General features: G+C 39.4%; 1 protein-coding gene across 4 annotated transcripts in view; it reads left to right on the top strand.

Moving 5' to 3' along the window:
• ccny (cyclin Y) overlaps positions 1-22,487 on the top strand; it is a 77,879-nt gene that overhangs the window by 49,598 nt on the left and 5,794 nt on the right. The window contains exons 2-10 of one of the 4 annotated variants that reach the window (XM_055037477.1): positions 14,209-14,283; positions 16,105-16,125; positions 18,081-18,115; positions 18,202-18,225; positions 18,732-18,832; positions 18,950-18,985; positions 19,496-19,553; positions 19,869-19,988; positions 22,293-22,459. In XM_055037477.1, coding sequence (XP_054893452.1) covers positions 14,209-14,283; positions 16,105-16,125; positions 18,081-18,115; positions 18,202-18,225; positions 18,732-18,832; positions 18,950-18,985; positions 19,496-19,553; positions 19,869-19,988; positions 22,293-22,459 — 637 coding nt within the window. The remainder of the gene's footprint in view (positions 1-14,208; positions 14,284-16,104; positions 16,126-18,080; positions 18,116-18,201; positions 18,226-18,731; positions 18,833-18,949; positions 18,986-19,495; positions 19,554-19,868; positions 19,989-22,292; positions 22,460-22,487) is intronic. The other 3 variants (XM_055037479.1, XM_055037478.1, XM_055037480.1) reach the window with 3 other exon arrangements.

Raw genomic sequence — 22,487 nt, forward strand, 5'->3', positions numbered from 1 at the left:
CTTGAGGACTCGCCGTGGTGGTTGACGGTAAATCGTTTGTAGATTCAACAATATTTTCCGCGGAATTACTTTTAATTTGGTTTCGTTCTGCAGCTTTTTTAAGTGAACTAATGTCTCTTTCATATCTCACGGACAAATCTTGATATAAATGTCAACTTTGTTTAGTTCTTCTGTGGCGTTTTTCAGTTTGTCCTGCAGGCATTTAATCTCACTTGTTGATAATTTCTGCAGGAAGGTTTTTTCCAATTCTAAGACGTTTATCACCTTCTTCTCCTCCTCTGCCTTCTCCAGATAAAATCTGTTGTTTTCAATCATTTGCTTCTTCAGGATCTCTCCACTTTCTTTCTGGGCTTTCAGTTTTTCAGTCAGCTCCTTATTTTTTCCAAGGTTTTCTAAATGATCTTCTTTCTCTTGCTTTAGCTCCTGTTGGTATCGCTCCAGGTCTAGTTTCAAGATTGCGATTTCCTTCTCATGGGCCAAAGTCAGATCATAATACGATTTTTTAGATTCCTCCAATTCTCTCTGTAAAAGTTGTTCTGCTTCTTGCATCGACTCAATTTTTCTATCATTTCTACCCTCATCGTTTCCATCTCTGTTTTCACAATATCCAGTAATCGCTGCTTCTCACTAATCTTTTCCTCGTAAAATGTTTGTGACTTGGTCTCTTCTCTCCTCTTTATCAAGTCAGCATTATATTTGGCATTGAGCTCCTGGAATGACCTCTGCAGCTCCTTCAGTTCTTCTTCCAATGCCTTATTCTTCTCTTTCTCTTCATGTAGTTCGTCCATAAATGCTTCAACTGTGTGAAAGCAGGAGACCCTCACTTGTTCATATTTCTGCTTTATTTCCTCCTTCTCCATATCTTTGATTTCAAGCTGAGCCTGAGAAGCGATGACATCAAATTTCAGGACTTCCACGTCTCTGAACTTCTCCAGCCTTTCCAGTTCGGCCTTCGCTTTGCAGGCCTGATCAAAATAGCCAACTTTTAACTCCTCCTGCTTCTTGAGTTGAAACTCCATTTCTTGGAGCTCTTCCTCCAGTTTCTCTCTCACTGCAAGCATTTTGGCCTTTTCCTTGTTCAAAAGGCCGTTCAGTCTACGTATCTCTCTTTCCAAATCATCAGGTTGGCAGTAGAGCTCCTGCCTTGGGGGTGTTGGTGGTTCCCCTCCTGGATTAAATCCCATCATGGTTGATCTTGCACTTTGCTGAGACATTTTCTCAAACACTATCAATGAATCGTCGATAAAATATCTTAAGGAGTTTGCGAGCGTCTGAACTGGTCAGTAGTATTGCGAGCAATGACAAATATGCAGAATTGTGTTACATAGAATTCTGCTGTTGATGACATCACAGGCGGCATCGCCAGTGACATCACAGAATCTCCCTTTGCTGGCGGTGTGACATCATTCCACCTCCAAAGATCTTGTTTCAGTCAAAATAGTCCATGATTCTCTTGTCTTATGTCAGGGACATCAAACTCATTTCCATTTGGGCCCAGATCAAAAATCTGAATGTTGTGCCAGGTTGCATTGATAAAAACCAATTCAATGGTTAAAATATCAATGAATAGGTGTTTCAGCATTCAATAAAATAAAATAATATTGAACATCTTTTCACACTAATCAGTCCGTTTGCGATTGTTCAAACTTTTGCAGCACCACTGTTTGGAGATAAAAATGAACTAAAATAATCAAATGCAGGGGTGCTCAAACTTTTCGAGACCAAGATCTACTTTTTTTCTCACCAGCCGGCTGAGATCTACCTCACAAATTATAAATGAAACCCTATTGACTAATTTTCTATGCAAATATACATCAGTTATGTCAGAAACGATAAAGTGATAGAAAACCTAATGCAGTTTCTTCCTCAGTGAGATTCTGACACTGGCAGCAGGTTACTGGTTTCTCAGTCAGCAGCTGATTGCAGGCCAGCAGGTGTCATTCAGTTATGGTAGATCCGAAATTTGGTTTGATGACGTCACCATGCGAAACTGCAGACTGATAGGAGGAACCAAAGAGCTTTGCAAAGGTAAAGGCAAATCTTCTGAATTTGGGATATAATTAATGTAATTTGACACAATTATTGTGGTAGAAGCCATTTGTTTGTTAAAATGTAATCAAATATATGTGTCCTATTTGATGTTGGTTGTGACGTTTACTGCAAACGAACGAGGTCATTAGTCCAAGTTTGTCGTTTATTGAACGTTCAGAAACTCCAGTGGCTGTGATGAACCACCGCGAAGGAAAACAAATAACCCGAACAGGTGATCAACTCAGAACCACTCGCACCGTTTCACTCTCTCTCTCTCTTTATCATTAAGCACACCCGTTGCCGTGGCAACCGCCTGCCCCGCAAGCCGAGCAAAGATTACGTTAAAAACGTTCAGTCTGTTACGATATCAGGTTTCAGGCTTTATTATTTTTTAATGAAGCTACAAATGTTTTGGATCTTAGTGACTATTTTTGATAAGTCTGTCAGAAGAGGAAGTGCTGCTCTCAGCGTCCTGGAGGTTTTCAGTTTGTCACCTGCTGCAGAGATCGATTCAAAACCTCCCCGCGATCGACCGGTAGATCGCGATCGACCGGTCGATCGCGATCGACCGGTAGATCGCGATCGACCGGTCGATCGCGATCGACGTTTTGGGCACCCCTGATCAAATGCATCTTTTAAGACTCCCAATGATCTTGGGGTTTCCCAACAAGACAATGTTGACTGTTTTAACCTTTCACCTCTTCGCCTGCTTTGGTCACATGAGCTGCAGACTAGCAGACAACCTTTAATAAAATTTTCAATGGCGGGTAAAGTAGCAGGTCAATGGTGGTGAAACCAAAAACAACTCTGTTGTTTGCAGAAAGAAAAGCAACTCCACTGTTTGCTGAAAGAACATGGAAGATGGCGAGGAATATTTTAGTAGAGAGCATCTTTCCTCACTTTTCATCAGTTTGAACCTCTGAGCTGATAAAGGTGTTATTGTTGCTCTGGCAACTAACAACATGCATTAGAAGTCATTTATTGATAGTACGATAATTATTCTTAACCAAATTAAATAACATTTACCTTAGTATGCTAAGTGTATTTCTCGATGCACAAATAGTTAATATTGTTCAGGGATTAAAGGTTTTTTATTGTCATATCAGCCACTGGCCACCAGGGGCTCCCAAAGCGCCCCAGCCTGGCTCCAGGGTGTACGGTGGCCCCTGAGGTTCAAACCACTTCAGCAAATCGAAACCACAATTACAAAAGCTCTATAACATGAACAAAAACACAATGACATTAATGAAAGCGTTTTTATATCACCAAGAACGTTCATGTTTTTCAAAAACACGTTAAAGCCAGAATAACTTCCGATTCAAAGTAAAAACGAGCCGCAGAGGAAGGAGCGATTTCTTACATCTCCCACTGGGACATACCTGATCCGTTTCTGTCATGTTGGATTTGAGTTTCTTTACCCACATGCAGGTTTAGACATCAAACCGGAAGATTTTTGATTCAAAGATTTATTTACAGTTATTATTGAATATGTTGAGCCTAAGTTGTCCACTGGGATCGGGAGCGGCCGGGCGGCTGTGGTACTGCTTGGAGAGGGGATAGGTTAGTAGGAGCGGGAGTGAGAGGATCTTGACAGGGAAGTGGAGGGAAGGGCTTACAGTTCATCTGATGGAGGATTGCCGAGGAGGAGGTAGGATCCGTGGGTGCAGAGGCTCAGAGAAGGTTGCAGGCTCGGGCGGCAGACGAGAGCGTTTAGTCCGGTGGGTAATCGGTGTCAGTGTTCGGGTGGGCATGGTTCCTAGCTGGGTCCAGGCAGTGCATCCAAAATCTGAGAAAAACAACACAAAGATTAACTTAGTCCTTGGTCAACATGAAGCTTGGCAAAACCTTGGGATTGACTCTGACCAACAAGTGGGACCATCGAGCGATGAATGGCTGCTCCACCGCTTCTTAAGAATCCTGCAGCCGATTTCAGAAATCCGCTTCAGGTGCGTCAGCCTGCCAGAACGCTCCCACGAAGATCGTCTATTCGGAGGAGCACTCACACCAACTTGAATCCTAACAGTTTCATCAACGTTGTAGCACTTTCATTCATGTTTTAGTGCTTGTGTAAAGTTCTCTGCTTATTTACTAGAATGACAAAAAAAACTAAAGACAAATCTTCAAAACGTCACTGCCTTCTTGTGGCCCCTCAGCTGAAAAACAAAAGACACAGTTAGCATCATGACTGAATGGTCAGCCAGGAACACCAACTGGCGCAGCTCCCACCTATAGGGTCATATTTTTTTAGCATAACCATTATAAAACTTTATAAATCATATTTGTAGATGTTAAATGTTATAGTATTTTGTTTAGTATTTAACTAGAAAAATATGACCCCAAGTAAAAGAAGTAATGAAGAGCTGCCTCTCTCGCACCGACCCCCACCAGAACTTCACAGGATTCTGGTGGGGAAACCTGAAGGACCCGTCACATGCAGTCTGTCATCACACCACTAGGTGGCTCTAAACCGTGGCATCACTCAAAATCCCACCAGAAACAGACACAACCTTCATTATTTTGGGCAAAATTCACAAAGACATATACACACACTTTGTTCTCTGTTACACTTTCGTTCATGTTTTAGCGCTTATGTAATTTGTAATCGTGCTTTCAATATGCTGAAGTGGTTTGCACCTCTGGGCCCCGTAAGGGTAGGACCTCCTGTACGGTCGAGTCAAACCTGTTTCCAATGGTCGTATTGATCATATGGGATCTTTGGGCTGCGCTTGGTCTGGTTCCTCACCTTGGACCCGTCTGCATCGGGTGGCCCAACCAGAGGCATGAAGCCCGACAGCATAACTCCTAGGATCACTGGGACACTCAAACCCCCCACCACCATAAGGTGGCAGCCATGGAGGGGACGTGTAAATGTGTGCATGTGTGTGTGTATTAAATAACCTGTTAATTATGTAGGAAAGAGAAAAATGAGAGACAATGGAAGAAAGTTGTTAACATGAGGAAACGAGCACAATGTGGAGGTAATCATATTCTGACTTTTGGTCCATTTGTTTAGTTTTTAAAAAGTTTTCAGGCTCTAATAAAGTGTTTTAGGTTCTAGTAGCCGTTATTTTTGCAGTGGTTGAACAGGAAATTGGGAGGAGAAAGGAGGGAATGACATGCAGCAGATTCCCCAGGACTAGGAATTAAACCCAGGTTGACAAACAAAACCGATAAGTAACATCCTAAACAAAACATAATTTGCAGTCTGACTATAAAGCTGGTTAAAAAACTGATTTAGGCATTTCTCAGCCCCTTTTTCTTCTTTTTTACAAGCAGACAGCAATAAGCTCAACAACACAAAAGCTTCATATTTATTACAAAGTATTTATCTAAGAATTGATTTCTTCCTGTAATGGAAATGATTTCTGATTAAGTTCTCTGTTTTCATACTTTCATGGATTGTTCTTGTTTTTTTCCTTTTCTACACAGTTTTCATGTTGAATTGCACTTTTTTTGTTTAGTTTATCTTGAATTTGTTATTGTAAATAAAGACAAAGAGAAAGCTCACACAATAACTTTTATCTTTGATAAAACCTGTTTTATCAGAGATAAAATAACTCTGGGCTTCTTCACGGTCCGGATTATTAAATTATGATTACAATTATCATCTAATTCAATGTACAGATTTAACTCTAATCTTAACTTAACTGGAACCTGAAAAAGTCTAAACATGTTAAATCACGTTTCTTATGTTTGGTATGAAAACTAGTGATGGTGAGATGAAGCCTCATGAGGCATTGAACCACTTGATCCAACTGGTTCAGAAAGGGTTCATTTCTTGAAGCTTCATGTGCTCACGAAACCACTACTGGCCAGGTGTATAATCACAGCCAGCTGTATCTTAAACAGGTGTGATGCATTAAATTTTTGTCTATTATGGCTCTTGGGAATGACGTCACAAAAGGTGTAGGACAAAATCATTTGTCTACATAAATTATGTAAATACATATGTGAATAATAAGATATTGGTTGAATGTATTCTCTGTGTGTAATTTTTCCCAAAATAGTTGTCATGTGATATGGCATGTTGTGTAATAATGTTTTTCTGTGACTCTAGAAAAATGGCTTCATCAGGCAGAGGACAGTGAAAGTGCTTGTGGAACTAGGGAGGGGCAGTGAAGAGGCTAATGCTTGTGTAACTTGGATGATTTCATTCATTTTTATTAAGAAACAACAATTTCTCCACAGTTTATTGTTTCAAAGGATTCCTCTTTTTTGACACTACTTCTCCAGCCTTTGAAAAGAGACGATCCCAAATCTCAGATCTCTCTCTCTCTCTCTCTCCTAAACTCTCCAAACTCCAAACTAACTGTCTCAAACTAAATAACCACAATCCAAACTCTGCTATCCAAACTATCAAACCTCTATCCACTCTCTAACTGACCGCAACTCGCCTACAACAATCCACATTTAAATGGAGCCTGTGGGGTTAATGAAGCCATGTACCATGTGACCACTTCCTGAAGCGGTCACATGGTACAGCCGGGCAGTGAGGCTTCGGACGTCATCGTTTCGGCTCCTCCCCTAAATGAAGCAAGCTTCGATACGCGCTTTACGGAAACCTCCCCTCCTTTACTCGCCTCGCTCCGAAGCCTCGGCACGTCATGAAACATCACTAATGAAAACAAAACCAGGATTTATTATCAAAGGTAAATGGACTGAACTTGCTAATCATGCTGATACTCAAAGCGCTTCACGCTGCAGTCACATTCACCCACACACACATTTACACCCACATGCAGGTCGCTGGGCAACTTGCCGCTAAATGCCCTGCCCAATGGCACCTCAACATGTGGCTGAGGAAGCTGAAATCGAACCGACAACCTTCTGGTCCATCTACCCACAGAGACACAGTCGTCCTAAAGACGCCACTGCATGATCCTTTTGCTTATCTTCTCTAAAATACAGGTTTAAACGCAGCATAATGAGCTACAATTCAGGGCAATTTCATGTGAAAAGGTCAACCAAAGGTCAAACCAGGAAAGCACAAGTACAGTGAAAATAAACAGAAATCATTACTATAATCAACAAGTTGCTATAAATATTTAGCTGAGTGTTGCAGTAATGAGCCTCTATCACTAAACCAGTGGAGGGAAAATGTCAATAATTTTACAAGTTTAACAATAAAACTGAACATGTGTTGGAGTTTATAAACTGTTTTGGGGGCGATTTGCAGTGACCAACTGACCTGACCTGCATGTTTTAGGGGATGTGGGGTGAACCGGAGCGCCCGGGGAAAACCCACGCAAACACGGGGAGACCATGCAAACTCCACACAGATGGTCTCTGTGAAGACGCAGCGCTAACCGCTGCGCCACCGTGCTGCCCACGATGTTTCTGTTGGGTTGGAAGGATCTATTTTGTCAATCGGGGGAAAAACTGTCTTTTTAAGACGAAGTTCTGTCTTTAAAACTTTGTTTTAAAACTGTTAAGTTTTAAAACTTAAGTTTTAAAGAGGTTTTAATATTTTTTTTATACTCTGAATCCCGATGTTCATGCCACGTCAGTTTTTAGCTAATCAAGAAGTTTTAATGGGTTTATTTCCAATAAGATAAAATGGTGAGACTTAAAACACTATTAATGCGACTTTCAGTGTTAAAATACTGGGCCGTGCAGTGTTTTAAGTTTTAAGTTAACTTAAAACTGAAGTTTTGAAACTTTAAAGTTTTCAAACTTTATAACTTAAAAGTTTTAAAACTTTAAACTTTTAAAACTTGCCCTGAACACAGAGGCGACAACCTGGATGTGGTCCTCAGTTCTTCTCTTTAATGTCTTGATAAATATCAAAATTAATCATCTTTATCGTTTTCTTTCTTTGGTTTTCGTTTTGACTTAAATCCAAGAAATTTTTTCATTCTTTTCCAAATGGTGGTTTTCGGTTTCTTTTTACTGTCTAAATCCTGAAGGCCACTTTCTTGTTGGGTCATAATATCCTCCATGTCTTCAGCGTCCTTAGAACAACCTGGTTCTGGTTCTGGTTCTGGTTCAGGTTGTTCCTCCTCTGAATCCATGTCATTTGAATCATTAATCGTCGACATGGCCGACTGATATTTCCTCTTCTTCTTCTTGAGGACTCGCCGTGGTGGTTGACGGTAAATCGTTTGTAGATTCAACAATATTTTCCGCGGAATTACTTTTAATTTGGTTTCGTTCTGCAGCTTTTTAAGTGAACTAATGTCTCTTTCATATCTCACGGACAAATCTTGATATAAAATGTCAACTTTGTTTAGTTCTTCTATGGCGTTTTTCAGTTTGTCCTGCAGGCATTTAATTCACTTGTTGATATTTCTGCAGGAAGGTTTTTTCCAATTCTAAGACGTTTATTACCTTCTTCTCCTCCTCTGCTTTCTCCAGATAAAATCTGTTGTTTTCAATCATTTGCTTCTTCAGGATCTCTCCACTTTCTTTCTGGGCTTTCAGTTTTTCAGTCAGCTCCTTATTTTTTCCAAGGTTTTCTAAATGATCTTCTTTCTCTTGCTTAGTCCTGTTGGCATCGCTCCAGGTCTAGTTTCAAGATTGCGATTTCCGTCTCATGGGCCAAAGTCAGATCATAATACGATTTTTTAGATTCCTCCAATTCTCTCTGTAAAAGTTGTTCTGCTTCTTGCATCGACTCAATTTTCCTATCATTTCTACCCTCATCGTTTCCATCTCTGTTTTCACAATATCCAGTAATCGCTGCTTCTCACTAATCTTTTCCTCGTAAAATGTTTGTGACTTGGTCTCTTCTCTCCTCTTTATCAAGTCAGCATTATATTGGCATTGAGCTCCTGGAATGACCTCTGGAGCTCCTTCAGTTCTTCTTCCAATGCCTTATTCTTCTCTTTCTCTTCATGTAGTTCGTCCATAAATGCTTCAACTGTGTGAAAGCAGGAGACCCTCACTTGTTCATATTTCTGCTTTATTTCCTCCTTCTCCATATCTTTGATTTCAAGCTGAGCCTGAGAAGCGATGACATCAAATTTCAGGACTTCCACGTCTCTGAACTTCTCCAGCCTTTCCAGTTCGGCCTTCGCTTTGCAGGCCTGATCAAAATAGCCAACTTTTAACTCCTCCTGCTTCTTGAGTTGAAACTCCATTTCTTGGAGCTCTTCCTCCAGTTTCTCTCTCACTGCAAGCCTTTTGGCCTTTTCCTTGTTCAAAAGGCCGTTCAGTCTACGGATCTCTCTTTCCAAATCATCAGGGTTGGCAGTAGAGCAGCTGCCTTGGGGGTGTTGGTGGTTTCCCCTCCTTGGATTAAATCCCATCATGGTTGATCTTGCACTTTGAGACATTTTCTCAAACACTATCAATGAAATCGTCGATAAAATATCTTAAGGAGTTTGCGAGCGTCTGAACTGGTCAGTAGTATTGCGAGCAATGACAAATATGCAGAATTGTGTTACATAGAATTCTGCTGTTGATGACATCACAGGCGGCATCGCCAGTGACATCACAGAATCCCTTTGCTGGCGGTGTGACATCATTCCACCTCCAAAGATCTTGTTTCAGTCAAAATAGTCCATGATTCTCTTGTCTTATGTCAGGGACATCAACTCATTTCCATTTGGGCCCAGATCAAAAATCTGAATGTTGTGCCAGGTTGCATTGATAAAAACCAATTCAATTGTTAAAATATCAATGAATAGGTGTTTCAGCATTCAATAAGTGTTTAAAATAAAATAATATTGAACATCTTTTCACACTAATCAGTCCGTTTGCGATTGTTCAAACTTTTGCAGCACACTGTTTGGAGATAAAAATGAACTAAAATAATCAAATGCAGGGGTGCTCAAACTTTTTGAGACCAAGATCTACTTTTTCTCTCACCAGCCGGCTGAGATCTACCTCACAAATTATAAATGAAACCCTATTGACTAATTTTCTATGCAAATATACATCAGTTGGTCAGAAACATAAAGTGTGATAGAAAACCTAATGCAGTTTCTTCCTCAGTGAGATTCTGACACTGGGAGCAGGTTACTGGTTTCTCAGTCAGCAGCTGGTTGCAGGCCAACAGGTGTCAGTCAGTTATGGTAGATCCGAAATTTGGTTTGATGACGTCACTATGCGAAACTGCAGACTGATAGGAGGAACCAAAGAGCTCTGCAGAGGTAAAGGCAAATCTTCTGAATTTGGGATATAATTAATGTAATTTGACACAATTATTGTGGTAGAAGCCATTTGTTTGTTAAAATGTAATCAAATATATGTGTCCTATTTGATGTTGGTTGTGACGTTTACTGCAAACGAACGAGGTCATTAGTCCAAGTTTGTCGTTTATTGAACGTTCAGAAACTCCAGTGGCTGTGATGAACCACAGCGAAGGAAAACAAAGGTAAAATAACCCGAACAGGTGATCAACTCAGAACCACTCGCACCGTTTCACTCTCTCTCTCTCTTTATCATTAAGCACACCCGTTGCCGTGGCAACCGCCTGTGCCCCGCAAGCCGAGCAAAGATTACGTTAAAAACGTTCAGTCCGTTACGATATCAGGTTTCAGGCTTTATTATTTTTTAATGAAGCTACAAACGTTTTGGATCTTAGTGACTATTTTTGATAAGTCTGTCAGAGGAGGAAGTGCTGCTCTCCGCGTCCTGGAGGTCTTCAGTTTGTCACCTGCTGCAGAGATCGATTCAAAACCTCCCCGCGATCGACGTTTTGGGCACCCCTGGTGTAGAATAAGTGAATCTTTTCCTCCCCATCTTCTCATCACTTTTGAACATTTGTTGTGTTTCTCATCTTACTAGGTTTCAGCTTCCAGGCTTTTTTGAAATTCTGAACTAGATTCATAATTAGTTCTTTGTGAAGCTCTGTCTTAAGCCACTTAATTAATCAGTTAATTCCATGACAAATGTGCTCAGAAACTGAAAGCAATCGCACAAACCTGAAAGAGCCTGGAGCGAATACGATAGCATCCAGACTCACAATTCAGCCATTCAGCCCTGGGTGCATTAATCGTAGCAATTCCCAAAGTATTTTATTAGTGGGTTTCCTGGCTTGAAAGCCTGTTGCTGACAGCTGCACAGTGCCACTCTGCACCATTTGGATCCTCCGACACAGGCACTCATACAGGTCACCCAGAAACCATCAGTAGGTGTCCTTTCCAGGATGATGTTGGAAACTGAAGTCTTCAGAAGGATCTCTGCTGGCATGGTGCCGGGAACAACACAGCACATCTGGTGTAAATGCTATAAAAGTACTGTTCAGAAGTCTCGAACTGATCTGTTATTCATCAGTAAGGCAGGTACAAATATAAACAACAAACAAAAACATTGTGGGAAGAACTGAGGTTTGTGATAATACTGTGATAGCGCCACACTACTATGGCGCTATCACAGTTGTTCAGGAATACAAAATTTGAGTTTAGTTTGTCATTCGAAAGTTTTGAATCTATCGGCACTTTGCGTACATCTGTAATAGAAACACAGCTGCTCTTGCTAACCTTGCTAATTGCTTATCTGAGATGCTAAGTCCAAATTAGAGCTGCATAACATAAAATCACAATCGAAATCGCATTATCAGTGTGAGTAATGTAGTCATCACAAATAAGTCCTTGGAAGCCGTATTTGATTATAATTCTGTTATTCATATAAATTGTGTGGGACTGGACCTTTTCTTGCCTGTTGAATAGACTTCCTCAGGATATGATATCTACACTTGTGCATTTTTTCAGTGGTTGAGATACTAAAGTTCACAAAGAGTGATGGCTGTTCACCCTGACAGGATTTTGTAACTGTGAAAATTGTTAAATGTAGAAGTTCCTCCCCACACCGACCTGTTCCCTCCGCTCTTTGTTCAGTTTGCTTCCCTCACACTATGCAATCACCACCCCTTGTTCTATTTCCTTGTTACTTCCTGAAACAGATGTTGATGGGGGCTTTCTTCTCCCCAGGTTGGAGAAAATGGGTTGGAGTTTTTGGAGAGGCTGGAAATAAATAAAGGGGGATTGCCAGTAGCAGCTACAGACAGGGACACACCTGTCTGTGGATGTTGTCTTCTTCCTGCATGTATTCTATGCTATCTGGAAATCGGAGGAAACTTTATAAACCCTGGCTGCAGAGAAGGAAAGGATGCTCTCATCAACACTATCGAGGTCACTAACTCTGAAAGCAGCATCCATAACCCATTTTCAGCCCTCTTAATGCCTTCCTACACACCCATCTTTATTCCGCCAACATCACAGCAGCGTGTATCCCTGTGCATGTATCAGTGCCCCTTTGAGGCTCTTTAAGTGGCTCTTCAGCTCAAAAACACTGAAGTTCAAAAGAGTAAGGAGACAATGGCAATGGCTTGTGTGTTACCTGCAGTGCCATACCCATATGAAGCTAAGTGTGAAACAGTGTTTAAGTTTGGTACTACAGGGTTAAGAGTACAAAGAGCCTTTGTGAGAGTGAAAAGCACAATCTTAAATTTCATTCAAGATGGCATTAAAAAGGTCTTAAAAAGTCTTATATTGGAATTGCTAAAACCTGTAGATATCCTTTTTACATTGTTTTTTTTTTATTTTATCCTCTGCTTCCTTTCAATCATGTCATTCTGGTATTTCCATTTCCTACTTTTCTGCTCTCTCCAGTTGTGAGCCTTTCTTAGTTATCTGTCTCATATTCTCTTTCTCTATGATGCGTTGAGGCATTAGCCCTGTCTTACCCTTCCTGTCTCACTGACATCTTTCTATTTAGCTTTCAATTTAGCTGTAAAACCGTCTAGGGGCAGAATGTAGTGATTGACGCTATTGGTGTTCTACGACTTGGAAGTAAGTAGGTCATGTTACATTTTCTAAGGATCTTTAGAGAATCTGAACAAATGTTGTGCTATTAGGGACATTAACTCACCACACCCAGATGGATTTTTCAATTGCAGTGTAGAGTTTCACTAACCAACTTTGCCTGTATTTTCTAAATAAAATGACCCTTTCCGCCATGCTTATCCTTGTGGGTTTTAATCAGGGTGAAATGTAGGACACAAAACTGGGTACTGTTACATTCAGTGACGGAAACAGAAACTGACCGTTGAACATCAGGGTCTGTAGCTTTTTACAAAAATCTAAACCAGTGGTTCCAGTTCTGCTCAGGAGAACATTTATTAATCTCATAAATAACATCTTACGTACAGCCATCCAGTCCATGTACTGTCGCACAAAAATAAAGTGCTTGCAACAGTTAAAAGCAGAATTTGAAGCACGAATTTACAACATTTAAATAAAAAAAGAAGAAATAGACCAGTGTAGCTAAGAAGAGATAGAAAACAGTATGAGAAGTATTAAAAAAACATTATTGATGCTGTCTGTATTTTTATCTGTTTCACTGACAAGCACACTGAAGTGAATCTCAAAGTATTTGACGCAGCAGCAATCTAAGCCTATTTATTGTTACTTATTTATTGTATATTTGGGGATGTCATCCTTCTGGATGAAGAGACCCCTTTCCTCTTACGTCTTCTGCAGTTTCCAAATTGCACTATATTTACATTCATTAATTAGATTCAGCCAATTAGGTTCTGCCTTGTGGTCACGTGTTTAGAATTCTAGTGAAATTGATGAAAGGTTGTAAAAAATGTCATGAATACTTTTTCTTGGGAGAGAGCACCTGATAAACTAAAACACTGTGCCCTGGTGGTTGTCTCGACAATGTTGCTATGACCGTCTTGCATCGCAAAATGACTGTACCTGGCTGACTGTTATGAAAAGTAGAGCTATAAGGTTGAGCAGTTACCTGCGCAGACATTTTACTGTATATCTCAACACACCAGTCCTGTAGTTCATAAAATCTCCCTGCTGAAGGCTTTGCTTTTACTCTGCCGGCTCCTGTGTGATCAGCAGACGTTGATCTAACCCAGATCTATAATACTCTGCTGTGTTTGCTGAGTTTATCGATTTCCAAACCGCCGTTTTCACAGCACAGCACTGATGCAGCACACTGTCAGCTAACAGATTACCTTTTCATTTAGCTCACTTCATTACAAGGTAGACACTTCATCCCGAGAGCTCATTTCATATTTGAACTTGAACGCAGCATGTTTTGTTTGTCCAAGTTAAATACGTTTGTCTTCAAATAAATTAATAAAAATATAATCTTCTTACAATCAACGTAAAAATATGTTAGTGTTGTTTTTTTTGTGTTTCACTGTGTTTGTCCATCACATTCCAAGTGGGATTGGGATTTTTGAACTTAAATGTTCTTTTTTTGTAATTCCAGATCTGCCCATGGAATATAACCCTTCAGATCATCCTCGAGCCAGCACCATCTTTCTAAGCAAGTCACAAACAGATGGTAAGTTGTGACCCATACTGGGACTTCTCATTTCTTTGAATGGTGCATCTAAAATATCTCTACTTTTTGAGCTGACTATGAATTGCATACATTTTTCATCTACAAATAAGCATTCGTGTTTGGGATACATAGAGCAATCTGTTTGGACTGGGTTAGCATAGCATGATGTAAGGAAGTTAACTGACTTTTGCTGTAAAATTTTATACACATCCATCTTTAAGCACACATAAATCACAAAAGGAGAAAATATTTTCAAATGTGAACCATTGTGAAAGCATATTTGCCTCGAAGTAAATTTCCTAAGCTGTTCATTAAATTTAATAATTTTGAACATTCCACTTTCATGCATTTTTGAAGTTTATTTCATCAGTTTACAAAGAGAAGATGAAAGTTTGTTCTGGTCATTCTTTTGGGCTTTCTTTTTTTTTTTAGGAAAACTCAGAACTGAAGGGGAGGTTTTAAGGGAATGCATCCAGAGATTATGGTTTTAGTGGAAAGCCAATATGCTATCAAGTTAGCCATGTTAACATATTTTACCATCTGTGATGGTTTTGCATGAGTTTCAGCCTTTAACCGGTTCTTCACCAGTGAACCTTTACCAGGTTAGTTAGGTTTTTGGAAATACTTTGGTTCTTTGGTATCACCAGGTTTTTGGTACCAGTACAGTGTTGTACTGATCCTGTACAGTACTGTACAGGATCCTGTACAATTCGGACCTTGTTGGATATTGCGGCCAAGCGATTTGATTGCCAGCAGAATGTGTTCATTGATTGTCAGTGGATTTACGTCTACAAAAATAATCAAACACCATTTTCAATCTACGACAAAATTGTAGCAATTTATATGGTTCAGGATTATGGCAAACTTATGCTCATGATTGTGTTTTTCCCCTAACATAAGACAAATCGACATACAGTGTCGATTTGTCAAGGCAAACCTCAACGAACAAATATACAGAGAGATTTCAGGAAAAATGGCCAACCAGGGCCAGTTTTTCACAATCAAAATGACGTCATTGGAGCGTCGACCACAAGTCCCACACACTGATGATCCACCCCCATAGTGAGGGTCACACTGCCCAGAGAGACGCACACAACTCGGCTAGAACCATTGTCATGTCTCAATCTGGGGAGACTTGACAATGGTTGCTAAAAGTGTAACAAGCTCTAGATGCTGTAGAGGCATTCCTGTTCCAACACACCTGAATCAAAAGGACAAGTCACTAAGGGGGCTGCACACAACTTGATGACATGCTATAGAGGTAACTGATCTATTTAACTCAGGTGGGTTGGAGCAAGAATGTGTCCAAGCATTTTAGCACAACCAAATAATGACTGACGAGAACTATAGTTAAGGACCCTTACTGTCAAAAGACACTGTTGTTGTCTCATTCTGTGTAGCTATTTTCAGATTTTCTTCCGATTCGAACACAGCCTCTTTACTTTGGTGAAAAGTATTCTAATGCTGTTTAATATCTTTAATCCTGGAGAAACGCCAGTTGAACTTTGCAGCCTGTTGCCTGGAGCATGGTGTATTGATCAGGGATTATGTGCTGGAACTCCTCACTCCTCTGTTGGCCATGATTACGCTCTTGTGGGAAGATCTGCAGGCCATTGTTCTCAGCACTTGATAATTTCTGTAGAATGAAAGGATCAACCGATTGAGACATATTGAATAATTAAATAAAACTTTTTCTAAAACCTCACCAAAACCGCATCCTTGATGTTTGCAGACTCACCATTTGTGACTTCATTGTGTATATTCTTTTGAACATCTGTCATGACGAAAAGCATGAAGCCAACTTGGACTTTTGTTTTTCAGTTTTGCTGCCCAACAAGCGAGGTAAGCACGTCTGTGTGTCCGGCCCCAACAGGGCTGGCAAACACCGCCCTGCTTTACTGTCTGTTCGGGCTTAACTCTGAAGAGAACAGCTCCTTCCTGGTATCTAAAGCTGTACCGCCTTCATGTTGTATTTTTCTTTGGCCAATGTTGTCTACGTTATGCGTCATCATGCCGTGAATGTGAAGGTAGTTGTTTGTGTTTCGAGCAGAGCTACTTCAGTCATTTTGTGTGTACATTTCTTCCACTGCACATGTCAGTCCATGAGTACAACTGTAGTTAGACCGATCAAAACTTCCAAAATCCCCGTAATGTAATGTAATGTGTTATGCATGTTTTAATTTTCTTTCATAAAAATAAAATTGTTGCTTGTTGCTTAAACCAGTTGTACTCCAGACTTGTCAGTGTAAAATGTGCATTGCTATAAGAGCACCACTGTATTAGAGGTAAGATACAGAAGAAAACTGGGATAAGAAATGTGAGGTACCTCAGTACTTTGTCGCATGTGTCTAATTCTGCTACTTTCCCTCCCAACTGCTCCTGTTTGCTTTTGCTAGCAGTCATTTTCCTCCTTCTATATATTTAGAGTATGTTTCTGTCTACAAGCTTACACTTCTTCACTCAACATCATGGCAACAATAGGTTCTCAAATGATTGTTTAATCTGTTGGTTTAACCAGAAGAAGAAAATAATTGCCAATTCAAGTTTGTGTAGCACATTCCACCAACAAAGCAATTCAAAGTGCTTTACGTCACACCATACAATAAACAATGATGAATAAGCAATAAACATTGCATGTTGTTAAATGTCATCAAAATCATCAAGCATATTTACACCAAATATGTTGATCAATGTTCCAGATTGGTGTTCAGCTTTGATGTTTCAGCATTGTGGAATAGGTTAATAGGTTAAAATACAGTAGATCATTTACTCTTATGCAGATTAATTCTGACTTGGTCATCTCTCTGTAAATGTGTAGTGGTAATTCTAATCTTTCTTGTTTTTCCCACCACAACCTTTAAAGTGCCAGGGATGTAAAACTTATTCTTGTAATCTCAAATTACAAGCACAATTGTATAATTACATTATATAATTATCGGCACATAACAGACCTGTGCCGATATGTGCCAGGGGTTGCTCTAAATCAGGTTGTTTCTCAGTCTTTCTCAGCCAATTAAGTGTTGGTTCATTGCTCAAAACGTGGAAACTAAAGTTGCAACTTAGTATAAATCTTTTGTTCACTTTCGGATTTCAATTCAGTTAGTGCCCCTCCTCAGAACAGGAGAACAAGTAACTCAAATAATAAAATTAAAACAAACAAAAAATGAGTCACTGTCTGATCCAATTTTTTTTTATTTTTTTCACTATCCTGCTAACATGCTGGTCATGACAAGATTTGCCACAGTTTCCAGTTTTTCTCAATTAAATATTGCCGTTTTCAACAGTTTCCTGTTTGACATATTATGATACATTGGTGTAGTCGTATCAGATTAATATTACAGAAAGCCTAATGTTGCCATGAAACACTTCCACCTCCAGTCAAACAGTGTAGATAAACATACAGAAAGTGAGACACTGGTGTTAGCCGCTTGTAGAACATGCTACACACCATCATGTATAAAAAAACTAAAACAAAACGGGCATCTATAAAACTAACAAATAGACATATCCATTGAAATAAATTGGCAACACAAGTAACCAGATTTGGTTATTTCTAATCCAAATCAAATCAAACCTGATTTGGATTTCAATTCCATAATAAAAACCATGCACAGGCTTTGTTATGTTGTTTTATTAAAATGCAATTTACAATTACTTTTTAAAATATTCAACAAAATAACAAGCCGTTCTTCAAATGTTGTGGTAAAAATCTGTACAAGAGAACTTTAGAGAGATGCTGCTCCCTGTTGTTGGGGTGAGGTATTGCGCTTACGCTGGTCTCTCATCTTTCCTTCCAGTTCGAGAAAAGCGGAAGAGCCTTTACATCAACCACGTAAGTGAAATAACACACATTTGTTTTACTGTTTAACTAAAGAAAAGACCCGTTTTGTAATTCAAATGTCTTGTATGCTTTGCAAGTTCACACACATTTTGGAAAACAAGGTAAAGTAATAACCATTCAGTCGTCCTGATATCTTCTATTTGTGAATTTCACAGATCCTACATGCTTGTAATTGCAGTTTGAAATCCCTTGTTATTGTTTTTTTTGTGTATGTTTTTTATGTAGTTTGAATGTGAAAAAGAAAAAAGAAAAAGTGACTAAGGTTATTTTGTGTGTTCCTCTCTACCTTGTTGTACATATTTAATATTTTTGATATGTGTGCACAATTACTGAGAAATCCAAGTAGGTAAATCTGGAATGTAATATTGTAAATATATAAACAAAAACATATTTGAACAACTTGAAATTAAACTGTTATTCTTCTTTAAAGAGAGACTACATCATAAATCTAAATCATGCATGCAGCCATGTAAAGCACTCAAGCTGCACTTCTTTCCATCTCTGTTATAAAGCCATTAAATGTTCCCCAGAATAGTTTTAAAGATATTGATCAATCCACATATATGTGTTTGCGTATTTTGTATGACCGTGTGCAAATGTGCTCCAGCATTATCCAGGTCCTCTGAGACGAAAGTACAGCTCCTGTTCCACCATATTTCTGGACGACAGCACAGTCAGTCAGCCCAACCTCAAATACACCATCAAATGGTAACTCGCCTCACTGTTACAGAAATATTCAGAATTTTATCCTTTCCTGCTTCTTTATAGCAAAGATAATTTTTAATCTGCCTTTTTTTGGTTGGTTTGTTTGTTTGTTTTTTGCAGTGTAGCCCTGGCGATCTACTACCACATAAAAAACAGGTCTGGAAAATATTCTACCTTTTTAAATTCTCCAATGCATGTTGCAATCCTGTAAAAAAAAAAAGCCAACATTAAAAACACATATTAAAGGATGCATGTCATCATTCCTTCTTGGAAAATGTGGGGGGGAAAAATTAACGGTAGTAAATGGAAGCAGCTGAAAGTTTGAAATTTCTACATTTAATAATTTTGTCAAAATGTTTCTTTGACAGACCGGTGTTCTTTTACTAATTAGAAGCACTAACACAATTCAGAGTGATTCAGAATTTTATAATTTTTTTTTACAATTTATCCAACTTTGTCAATCCTGCTTGAGGCATTTATAAATGCAAATCTCACAGAAAAAACAAATCTCTCTGGATTCAGTCCGGTGTTTCAGTTCATCATATTTTGGTGGGAATGAAAAACATATAAATGCTAATAAAGGGGTTTATTGAACAGGCAGATAGCTATTCAACTCAGATTTTACATTCTTTTTTTTGATGTTTTTCCTTCTCTTTCTCTCTCCAGAGACGTCGACGGACGAATGTTGTTAGACATTTTTGATGAGAAGCTGCATCCTCTCTCGGTACGGCCTCAGCTGCAGACAAAACCCCCATTAGGAACAAACCGTAGCGATGTCAGCATTCATCAGCAGAACAAACAGCAAATGAATACCAATGAGTACAATACGGGGGGAAATCTGAGGAATCCAGCTTGATCATTCTCATCTGTTCCCATCTGAGAGCATTTGCAATGATTTACTCTCAAAATGTACTCTGACACTTTGCCAAATGCATTCTTTATTTTATTTTCTACTGGAAAAAACCTGATGAGGTAGAAATAGGTTATTTTTTTATATTACTTGTCTGATTTTTTTTCCTTCTTCTTCCTCCGTTTCCAGAAGTCTGAGGTTCCTGCTGATTATGACAAATACGACCCTGAGCAGAAGCAGATCTATCGCTTTGTCCGGACGCTGTTCAGCGCCGCGCAGCTCACTGCCGAGTGTGCTATTGTCACTTTGGTAGGTGCCAAAATACTTGAGGGTGCCAAAATGTGCACTGACACTAGGAGGGGTCGTGGCTGCTTTCTGATTCTCTGTTATTTTGACTTCTCCAAAAATAAGCCGTCCACTTCTATATCTGTGAAGCTTAAAATCAAGTAAAGAGTTTAGTTTTGCTACTTGATGTAATGAGTGGTAACAATATTTAATTTCTAGACTGGACTTTAGGAAGCCTTATTACTATCTACATGCTTTATTCTGCATGGCTATTTATAAAAAAGTGTCTAATGCCGACACATAGCTTAAAAATACATACGCTCTGCTTTCTCCATATAAAATCTGAAAGACTACCAGTTACTGACAGAGTAGTTGGCTGGTGGTAATAAAGTTAGTTCAGCTGACTTAAACATGAGAAAAATACAGATGGAAGCCGTGGATTCTCTTTGCTTTGTAGTTGTTGCTCCACTGGGAAAGAGATTAGTGGCTTCATTAAAAGATGGGAAAAGCAGAAGACAAGAGCAACCAGCAGGCCTGTGCTAAGCAGAAATGGATCATGTACAGATAATATTCCCCTGCAGTGTCTTCCAAAAGTACAACAAAAGAGTGACAAAGTTCAAGTGTTTATATCACTATGTTTTCTGCAAATTCTGTTTTATAGCTGATGCATTCAACGAGATTATGTCTATTGTTGGGTTTTCTGAAGCAGAGAAAAAAAACTACTTTATTTATTCGAGTGATACTGAGACCAATTCACACTCGATTCCAGCAGATGTTAGGATGAAATATCTGCATAAAACATGAGATTTTATGATCACGTAGCATCATAAACCATTTGTGCTCATTCATGTGTTTGTTTGTATTGCGAGTGAGCCAGCATGGGGTCTGGCTTTCATTTCACTGGTGGGTGGGGGCTTCCTTCAGTGGGCTTCCTGCCTGCTGCTGGTGTCTGACCTACAGCAGGCCAGACTGACACCCCCTGCAGGCACAAACCCCCCTCTGGCAGGATTCCTTTAATTAGCCACCTGAGCTGTTCAAACATCACTGCAAAATTATACTATTCCTTATCACAGTTCTTGTTTTCCTAACCATGCGGTATCATTGTTTTGGAGGTACATATGTGTAACCATAATAATAATAATAATATTAAAAATACAAAGTTCAGGTTTGTACCTGACTCCTTAAAGTGACAGTATTATATAAAGTCAACTTCTTTATTTTCTTTTGCATCAAATTCTAATGTTTTTACCTCATCAAAGAAATAGCTGGAGTGTTGCTTTGATTCTGTCATGCATGTTTGAAGAATCCTTTCATCTCCCGTGGCAACCATTCAGCTGTGCAAAATGCCTGGTTGGACCTAGCTCCGCCTTCAAGACATAGCTCCTCCTCGGAGCGGCAGCTTCCGATCTCCCAACCTTCTGCCTCACAGAGCAACCCTGCTCGCAACTCCCCCACTCAGCTCCTTCAGACTAGCCAGCAGCAATTAGCAAACACCTGTTAGAATTTTACATCTGTTGATCTCATTAAATGAACTAGTTATCAGCCTGGTAAAAGCCTTATAAAAGAATCAATAGGGGAGTGCTCTTGTGATGACTTTTTGAAGGCAATTTTTTTTGTAAAGAGAAGGAGTTTCTTAAAGAAGCAGAGGCCCAATTTCAAGACTTTAAATTATGAAGTCATATTTATTTTAAGTCATGTTTGATAGATGTAGCATTTTTATAACAACTAAAGACAACATCGTTGCAAAAATGTCATTAAATGCCTGGAAAATACATGATACTGCCCCTTTGAAGGACCATTTTGTATTTCAGTCTGAGTCTGCATTAACAGTATTAAGAAAGATTGGAATATTCCAAATTATATCTTAAAATTGCAAATTATTAATGTGAAAACAGACTGATATGAATAATTCAGATTGTATCAGTCTGCTCCGCTTAAAAAACACGTTATTTCTCCTTTAGGAAAGGAATCCAGCTTTGATCTGTGTCTGTGTTTAAATTTCAACTCACCAATGTCTTTGGTTCTAACAAAATGATCAGGTGATCCAGTGAATCAGCGCTGCTTTATCCTGGGGCCCTATAGGAGCGGTGTAGCCTGTGGGAAGTGTGTGAACCTACTGAAGTTGGAAAGGAACACAGACATGCGGTGCTTTGATTGGCATGGATATTTTATGAGGAAGCTCCAGGCTGGATCTTTGAGGAAGAAGAGTTACTAGGGGCCTGAAAAACTCTAAAGCAGCATAGAAGCTGTTAAAATGAAGTAATTTTATGAGGGAAGATGAGTCTTAACTTGTCTGATCTTAAAAACAGAAAACCTTCTCTGTTTCAGGTTTATTTGGAAAGGCTCTTAACCTATGCTGAGATTGACATCTGCCCTGCCAATTGGAAGCGCATCGTGCTGGGAGCGATCCTCTTAGCCTCCAAAGTTTGGGACGACCAGGCGGTGTGGAATGTTGACTACTGCCAAATTCTCAAGGATATCACAGTAGAGGACATGTAAGTCTTTGAAAAGACATAGAAAACC

Source organism: Poeciliopsis prolifica, unplaced genomic scaffold (assembly GCF_027474105.1).
Source record: "Poeciliopsis prolifica strain line A6 unplaced genomic scaffold, Auburn_PproV2 SCAFFOLD012, whole genome shotgun sequence".
Lineage (NCBI taxonomy): Eukaryota > Metazoa > Chordata > Actinopteri > Cyprinodontiformes > Poeciliidae > Poeciliopsis > Poeciliopsis prolifica.